The 10000-nt window shown below is 36.4% G+C and overlaps 1 protein-coding gene across 1 annotated transcript in view; it reads left to right on the forward strand.

The window, feature by feature from the left end:
* Nucleotides 1-1149: 1149 nt before the first annotated feature.
* The window catches only part of LOC144956042 (uncharacterized), a 179159-nt gene continuing 170308 nt past the window's right edge, over nucleotides 1150-10000 (forward strand). The window contains exon 1 of the mRNA XM_078886341.1: nucleotides 1150-3103. Coding sequence (XP_078742467.1) covers nucleotides 1581-3103 — 1523 coding nt within the window. The 5' untranslated portion in view covers nucleotides 1150-1580. The remainder of the gene's footprint in view (nucleotides 3104-10000) is intronic.

Genomic DNA, 10000 nt, shown 5'->3' on the forward strand with positions numbered 1-10000 from the left:
ACAAAACAAAACAAAAAACCAACAAGAACAAAACAAATAAAAAACAAAACAAAAAACAAAATAACAAAACAAAACAACAACAGTAACAAAAATCTAAATTTAAAAAACAACCAAAAAACAAAACAAAACAAAACAAAAACAGATCCCCCCCCCCCTCCCCAAAGTAAAAACAAAACAAAAAATAACAACAACAAAACAATTCTCGTATTTAAAATTTTGTCTCGAAAACTCGCCCGTCAAATATCGATGGATTAAAATGATCATCTTGTCCAAAAACATTTAGAGTTTTTGTTTGACGAAGATGACGCTCGTTTTAATCCATCGATATTGAAGAATCGTTTTCTAGACAAAATTTCTAATAATATTTTGATGATGATGATGATGATGTTGATGATGATGATGATGATGATGATGATGATGAAGATGAAGAAGAAGAAGAAGAAGAAGAAGAAGAAGAAGAAGAAGAAGAAGAAGAAGAAGAAGAAGAAGAAGAAGAAGAAGAAGATATTCTAGATCTCGACATTGTGTGGCCTTACAAACACCAACCTTAATTTAGCCCGGGTTTATGTGGTAAAAAAATATACGCCGAACGGATACGGAACTAAGTTTCTTCGCATCGCATCAACCAACTTGACCCGTCAACTTGATAAATATTGACATTTCTAAAAATCGACATTTAATGATAAATACAAAATAATATAGGATTTTTAAAAGAGACATCTCACTTTCATTTCTCTTTAACGAATTAGTCAACTTTACGCGTCTGGCAAGAATGTGGAATGGAATACAGGTGGAAAATTTCACCAAATTTTCTCTCCCCTCTGTTCATTTGATCTGCTTGTATGGTAAGTAAGATTCTCATCTGTACATTTTCTTATTCCCACCATTGTATCCTCGATATCTCATGTCAAATATAATAGTGAATAGATGAGCTTATATGATATCGAGAAAAATTTACCTCAAGATATTCATTCGGAAGGCAAAATTTTCACATTATCGTTTTCCCTCTATACCTAGGTGAACAGACAGTTCCATGCTCTATACTTATAGATATTGCGAAATTCACGAAAAGTAGCAGACGACAAATCCTTATTTTCGTAACCCCGTGTCAAAGGTTAGCAGACAAGGTCGACCATAAGGTCATGACGTAGTTCCGTCCCAGTGTGCATTGTTATGATGTCCGCCATTGATCATTCTGTGAAGAAAAGATCAACTTAACTTATACCTTGTTTTATCAATTTTTCATCTTCTTGTATTCTTGAATAGTTTAGTAATGTTGTGCATTAAACCATGTCCATAGTGCAATTCATTCCGTCTTCTTTCATTGCCATGGGGGCAAGTGATTTTGAAACATTTGACTTATTTCCTGGATTGATCAGGTTGGATACGATCAACAAACTTTACTTTGAATTTGAATTACAATCCTATGTTTGTACATCAAAAAATTAATTGTGGTTAAAAAATAATTTCAATAACTTAATTTGTTTTTCAATTCAGGCATCAGCCGTTTATTTTCTCAATTTTGGGCTGGGAGAAACATTTATTGCAATATATATAGACTTCGGAAAGTTTTTAAAGAAATGACAAGCACCAAACAACTCGCTGCAACATCTGAAAATCAACCGAACAAAACAACTGTTTCAGATTCAGTATCAATATCAGCTCATAGCCAGAGTGTCAGCTCAAAAAATATGGATAACGTAGCTAAACTTTCAGAGGAGTCGGACAGAAATTCATCTAGTCCTTCCAAAACTGCTGACCCTGCGAGGAAAAAGACATTTAAAATTATAAGCATGAAGAAAGGTGGGAGTGGTGATGTTGCTGTAGACAATGATGCTGACAGTATGGATGGTTTAGATGAAAGTCAGACAGAAGATTTAAGCTCTGAATTTTATGATAGTTCCAAAGCAACGGATATTGACCAAGAATTACAGGATAATCTTATTCCATTGACGCCAGATGACGTGACAACTAGTACAACCACTGTTGTCATAAAACAACAAAAACCCGATAGGGATTCTCAATCTCGATTTAAAGTTGTTAAAATTGAGACTAAAGAGCCTTTCCGTCGTGGCAAATGGATTTGCTATGACTTTTTAGACTCAGCGCCCACAGTTGCTGAGAAGATTGTTACCAAAGTGCCTGATGACAATCATCTACATTCAGATATGTCTAGCAGTACAAATAATTCCGTGCAGATAGTCCAAAATATGAAAGATTCCTCCACCAATATTATAGTACCTCTATCATCAGATGTAGAGGGGAAGACTCCGTTGAAAGATATGTTCGCTCCCATAGAGCCTGCTCCTTCTAGTCTCATTATTAATCATATAGACAATAGCTCTAAGGACAATATAGCACAGTTTACTCCCCAACAACCTATACTCGATGCAACCGGTGTCCTCACGTCAAGTTTATCCCATCAAAATATCATTCACCAACAAAGTTTGGGCCAAAATACTCTAGTACAAAGCCTGCCCCAGACAAATATATTTCCTTATACTCAAAATGCCCCTGGATTATTATATCAGGTTGGCCAAACTGGCCAGTCTGTAAAGACGAACATTGACTCATCCACCGTTAACGCTACCGGTTCTCAAGCTGTTATCAACCAATCCTTGCCCGCAGGTGATACCAGTTACTCAACACCACATGATAACTCATCGTTAGTCTCTCAAAACTCAGGATTTCTTCAACCTGGGGTGGTGCCGCGTTCTCAAAGTCAAGGTCAGATTAATCAAGGTGGGGGTGTGTCTCAGGCTCAACAGATAGTTCAAACAGGAGTTGTTGATAGCAGTCAGAATATGGCATCGGCGGGTGGTAGTATTGCCACATCTGTAGTTCAACCAGGTGGTGTAGCACCTTCATCTATACAATCTGTTGTTAATAATTCGACAATGCAGGATTCGATTGCAGCAAGTGCTAATAGTGGAGTAGCTGCAGGTGGTGAAGCTTCGGCTCTGATAGGAGTTGCCATGGACGAAAGCACTGGAAGTACCAAGACGATACAAGGTGATATGACATCACAACTTCCTTCAGCAGGATTTGAAGACGTTATGGCCATCGACTTGGATACCAACCCTGAGGAAGAGATGGACGAAAAGTGAGTACAATTTTATTTACATCTACTAAACTTTACATCTTTTACAACTAATCTTTTGAATAGTTTTGTAAGTGGATGAAAATAATGACAATGCATGAGAGGAATAATTGGTTGCAGCTTTGCTATTTTTACTGTCATCATGGCTTATGGTGAAGTAAGAGTTTCTATTTTTTTTTTTTTAAATCAACAGATGCACCTCCAATATTCTTTCTTTTTTTTTTTTTAAATGTGATTCAGTTCAAGTAATTCACTTTCTGGAGCTTTTTAATTTTTCCTCCCTAAACAAATTTTGTATTTGCTGGCACCAATGCTGTAGCTTTCTTTTCACGATTATTATTTGATTCTTTTTCTGTGGGAATGGGGGTTGGGAACGGCAGGAATCACTTTTGGTAATGTACATCTTGCCACAATACATTTGTTATATATATGCGTGGGACTTTGATAAGATTTTATGTGTGATAGTGATTCGATGCAATTTTGTCTTATATTTTAGTTTCTCAGGGGTAAAATGTACAAGATCTGGGTTTGTTTTTGTTTTTTTCATTATATATTTAATAGATAGATTGACATTTATATTTCTAATGAAATTTTAAAACTCTATAATACTCAATAAGAATATTATTTATGTTTTAATCCTGAAATTGATCCAATATCTGAAATGCTCTTGATTGATTTTCTATTGCTCAGTTTGCATCAAAGCAGAGAATAGAGATTTCTTATTCCCAAGCTTTCAAAATTATTGAAATGAGTGAACATCGAATATAATATGCTATTTATGTTGCGTCTTGCACCCTGTTTCGATAAAATGTGATCACTGTGTTAGAGAATGGGTTTGTGTTATTTTGTCATTGTTGTTATAGAATTAGATCACAAGAAATGATTCAAGAGAGCATGGCTATTTAAGTGTCCCTGTGATTTTGATTCAAAAGAAATTAACTTGTATGTTTGATGTCAACACATTTTTAAAAACCAACATTTTAAAAAGTTTTTGATTTGGTTCCTCAATTTTCTATTATATTTTTTTTTTTGGTATTATGTTGGCTTCTTGTATATTGACTCAGAGCTGTGCGATGGCCTTTCAGTGACTGCCATGGGAATGAATCTTCTTTCCAAAGACCTTCAAACTTCATGGAAAGCTTAGACACATCTTCATACCTTGTCAACCACACTCCACTGAGTAGTTTATCTCCATCCCCTATTATGTTCCACCAGCAAGAATCAACCTATCCCCCTTGCCCCAATGGAACTCGCATCTCTCCTTCTTCTTCCTCCTCTGGTTTTGTTAATGGCGGGTTGGTCGAACCACGGCCTATCCCGATGTCTGGTTTTCTCCCAACTTCCTACTACCTTCCTTTCCCAAATTCACGAGGGGATATACTGTTTACTCCCACTCCTGGGGCGTACCATACCCCAACACCAGGCTATTCATCTGACTCTTCAAGTCAAGCGGGCTTGCCTCGTCTCCAAGCCCCATCTGCTGGTACAGCGACAACGGTCATGTCTCCTCATTGTCCGACTGATGTCGACTCCCCTCCTGTTCCCATTGCTCTTGATACTTTAAGTGGGATGGTTGCTCAGATACCTGGTTTTAGTATGGATCTTTCTTCATCTGCCACATTGCCACAAATGCAAGGCTTACCACCTGTGTCAGCCTCATTCACTTCTGCTATACCTCAAGCTCACAGTTGCGATGGTCAGTTGAGTGGTTTTGCTGATGTGGGTGGTGGAGGTAAGATGACCAACACCAGCAACAACGCATGGTCAAGAGATGATGATGGAGGTTTTGCCAATACAATCGGAACAGCAGAGGGGCATGCTGTGAACCAGTGGGACGAACAAGTCTCCGTTGAATCCACAGACAGTGAAGGGTATGTCAGTGTGTGCCATCATTCAGTCATTGCAGCACTGTGCACTCCTGGTGTCTTCCCCATTATCATTATATCTTCTAAACCTTTTTGTTTGCTGTGACTGTGAGTCAAAGAGTTTGCAAACCATAGATGCTACTAGAGTTGTATAGTTGAAGTGTACTTTTTGTTAACCACCACCGGGCAATTGTGTTTTTCTGGATGCTGCCTTTATTCCTATTCCTTCCATTTTGTTTTGTACTTGTATTCATGCCTTTACCATATCCCTTCTTCATTGGTCAACAATTCTCTTCCATTGTCCTTGTTTCTTACCTTTTGTAGTTTTATAGATCTGTTTAGTGACAAATTAGGCACTGGTTTTAAGATAAAGGTTTGAACAAGGGTATATTAATCAGTGCTAGACAAATCTATAAAGAAAAATGCAAGAAAAAAAATCATCCCAAAAACACTTTTTCAGATCTAGATCTCTGTAATGAAAAACTGTATCGGTTGTTTTCTTTCCATTCCTTGCACTCTTGTTTTTTGGGGGGTTTTTGGAACTTGTTGTGGTCCTTGAATCTCGTCTCCCTTTCCGGCAAACCATTTTCTCCTCCATCATTTTAGTTTTTCTACAGTACTTTGAATTTATCCTCTGTCTGCTTGATGTGGTCCTTGAATCTCGTCTCCCTTTCCGGCAAACCATTTTCTCCTCCATCATTTGTTTAGTTTTTCTACAGTACTTTGAATTTATCCTCTGTCTGCTTGATGCTATTTATTTTCTGTTGAGCTGTAAGGCATCTAGGTGTGTTTTTGTTTCACTTCTGTAGGTTTTGTTTTTCCACCATTAACCCCTCACACTGTGATACACACACCACAGATCTGAAGTGATAATTTTAATAGGATTTAGTTAATCAGAATTTTATTAAACGATGAATTGGTCATTTGTGTATTTGGTTGAGTCATGGTGGGAACATGAAATTTTACATAATTAGGGGAGATAAGAAACTGATGTTTGCTTGTGTCATTGTGATTGATTTGTATTTTTAGAAATAATCGTTTACATATTATACTCCAAAGGTTAATGAAGCCTGTTTCTGTATATGTTTATGAGGGGTAGGTTGGGGCGGGGGTAGTTGAACAATTGGCTTGTTATGCACAATATTATTGATTTAAGCCTTTTTAAAAAAATATCTGCAACTCCTGCAACATACACAAACTGAATCAACATTCAGTGTTTTTAAGGTTGGATAAACACAAAATCATTTAAAAATAACTTCTGGATGATTACCTTATTTTTCATACTCCAATCCCCCCTCTCCCCCTTCATCCCTGAGTGCATGATAGCAAGTTCCCCAAAATAGCAGTATATAACCTATAAACTCTATAAGATTTGGGGTGCAAATGGCTCAGTCATCAGAGTGCTTGGCTTTATAGAAGAAAAGGAAGTGATCCGATTCGTGGGTGATCCCTCGGTACGTCCATCAGTGATTGAGTATCTGGGTCTGCTAGATCTTACAGAAAATGCTTTGCAATGGACTGTCTTGTCCAATGTTTTAGAAACAATTGAAGAGTGATTTTCCAAAACTCTGTTACTCCCATTTTCCCATTTTGAGATATTGAGGATTATTTCCCCTAAAATTTCTCATACGGTTTGTTATTTTATCATATTTAAACACTTCAAATTCATACAAATCTCGGGAAATTCTTGCGTCAATTGATGCTTAGAATAAAGTTTGCGTTTCAATATTTTTCATGGATGGAAAATCTCAAAAAGTAGAAAAATCGGCTTAACGAGTTTTAGAAAACCAGCCTTCGGTTATTATCACAACAAAAACTTGAAAATTTGCTCCATGGGTCTTTTTGTACTTTGACACACATTTGACTATTTGATTTCATTTCTTTTCCAGTCATTTGATCACTATAACTGGGTGGGGTTCCTTACCTCCCATAGTGGGCAGGGAGGCACTTACTGTGTCTTCTATCCCCTATATCAATATCTGTGTCCCAACATGCTTTCTGTCTTTGTCTTGGAATGAGAATACTTGGTTTTGTCCAGGCCCTGGCCGGGTACCCTTTCTGGGTGCATGGGTCAAAGTTTTGCCGACGTACGACAGAAATGCCGGTGAATGAGAATTTCTGGAACTGTCTTGCCGGTTAATTGATACTTTTGCTGGTGAGAGAGTTGATCATTGATAGTTCACCCCCATTTGTCACCCTTACCAATCATCATTTATGTATCACTGACCACCACTTTACTACTACTACAACTACTACTACTACTACTACTACTACTACTACTACTACTACTACTACTACTACAACTACTACTATACTACTACTACACTACTACTACTACTACTACTACTACTACTACTACTACTACTACTACTTACTACTACTACTACTCTACTCACTACACTACTACACACTACTACTACTACAACTACTACTACTAACTACACTACTACACTACTAACTACTACCTACTACACTACACTACTACTTACTACTACTACTACTACTACTACTACTACTACTACTACTACTACTACTACTACTACTACTACTACTACTACTACTACTACTACTACTACTACTACTACAACTACTACTACTACTACTACTACTACTACTACTACTACTACTACTACTACTACTACTACTACTACTACTACTTCAACTATGGATTCTTTCAGGTTTTTTGTGTATTGCACTCAACACTTTCCGACGAAGTGACCATTGCCAACTTTGACCCATGTCTGGGAGGGAAACAGTCAAATGTATAGTTAGAGTTTTGGGAAATGATATTTTTCCCTTGTAAATCATCTCTCTGTTATGCACTGTATTGTTTTGTTTACATATTATATGATTTGTAAACATTTGAGTGTATCCCTCTTAGTTGGGACCTGTGCTTGTGTCATGTAGGTGATCTCAAACTAAGTACTTTGATAGTGTGCTCTTGGAATCTACATCTGTTTCCTATTTGAACCAATTCTCCTTTGTCTTACCTTTTCTTGGGTGCTTTAATTGTAATTCTAGAACTTTTTACTATATTATCCCATTTTCTTCCTCTTTACTGGCGCTGATATGACCTTAATGTGTTGCAAGCGCTGTAAAACCCTTAAAAACAAACAATGATCACCATAATTTATCATGCCTTTTCATCAAATCTTGTTTCTTCTTTTCTTAAACACGGCATACATTTATAATATATACTGAAGGATTAGTTTCGTATGGCTCACCTCCTACATTGTGTTGCTGTTAATAGGTCAGTTCACAATGAGTAGATATATATATAGTTTTGTTATGATTAGTAAAAGCCTCTTTCAGAATCTATAACCGTGGCCCCCAAGAGAGCATATAACCATCACCCAAGTCAGACCTCCCTATTAATTATAGTTACGCTATTGGCATAATCATTACGCAAAAATAATGACCCCGTTTATGCTACTACACAAAATCTCGAATGGTTCATATGATTTTCTGGTTGGTGATTTAGTAATTTTCTGATGTGGGTTAGTTGGCGAACGAACCATTACATTAAAAAATTAAGAAAAAAATGTTTTTGGTTAAGAGAAATTGTTATTTTGTTAAAGATAGATCAGGCAAAAGATTTAGATTGATATCATGAATGTCACCCACCATGATTTTAGTGTCTTTGTGAATTTTGTAAAGAGTGGTATTCCAGTTCTCTTTTGGGGATTCTCATTCCAAGAGATAAAAAAAGGCTTATTGACAAGAGAACGCTCTTTTGTGAATAATTTTGGAGCATGTATTTGTTTGAATCTTTGCATAATCTCCCTTTTGTCAATTTCTTCCAAATACATATACACGTTTCTACACAAATTATTCAAAATGACCACTTTCATCTCACATTAAACAATTTTTTCAAGTAGGCACTATACCAAGTTATCAACATTTTATTGACATCTTTGCCAGAAGAAGAAGAATGTTTGTTCGCAATTAGAAATATCATTAGTCCTTAATGTTAAAACCTCACTGTATGCCCAGTTTAATGTCGAGCATGTGTATCAGATCAAATTAATGGTTAAGCTTTGTCACCTTGTATACTCGTGTCCCATACATGTTGCTATATTTATAATCTGCAATGTTTTACTTTATTTCATGCTGGAATTATCCAATTTTATACTGCGTTTAAGACAGTGAATGATTAATGGATTAATTTACTGGATATTGTAGAAAAACAACGAATTAAAAACAAAATAAAAAGAAAACACAATCCCCCACCAACCCCTACCCTCCCCCCAAAAAACTCTTGCTATTTCAACAAAATGAGTATTAGTTTGGATAACATTTTTTCCACTTATCATCCAATGTATACCTATATACTTTTGATGATATTAAATGTCTCCTTCCATGGCTACTAAGCATCCTCTCCTATTGTCCATTTTACGCTATAGAAACCGGGATAAACTCCAGCTGTGAATGACTACTATCAAGGCTACTACAAAGCCTGAACTGTTGAAGTTACAGTTAAGAATGTGAAAAGATGCGTATGTAACTGTGCCAAACGAAGCAGTCAGATAAAGAGAAGAAAACATACCATTCTAGGAAATTAGCTTGCCTTGACTGTTATTATATGTCTACTTTCTAGTGTTTTGTTTTGTTTTTTTCTATGCAGTCTACACCTGTGAAAGAAAAGAAATATTCGTCTGATTGTAGATGTGGCGTGTTTTTTATCTAAATTGAGCGTTTTCAGTGTATTTATTTAGATAGATTTTTATTTATTTTTACTGCATGCCTCTGAATATTCCTCATATAACGTTCTCTTTATACGAATTTATCTCCTCTAACGTTTTATTGAATATTTTTGGGGGGAAGTATGGTGATATTACCGTACTGTTTTCCCACATACTTCCTCTCAGTGTATGTTTGTGTGTATATGTGTGCTTGCTTGTGCATAATGGTCATCGATCCTTCTCTCTTCATTTCAGTCGTTACCTCGATGAAAGTATAACATGGCTTTGAATGGCAATTTGTGTATACACTGTAAAATGTACCTGGCCATTTATTTACATGATCAGCATCCTTT

This window comes from Berghia stephanieae, chromosome 10 (genome assembly GCF_034508935.2).
Source record: "Berghia stephanieae isolate SIO BIC M18660-M18661 chromosome 10, UCSD_Bste_1.3, whole genome shotgun sequence".
NCBI classification, from domain to species: domain Eukaryota; kingdom Metazoa; phylum Mollusca; class Gastropoda; order Nudibranchia; family Aeolidiidae; genus Berghia; species Berghia stephanieae.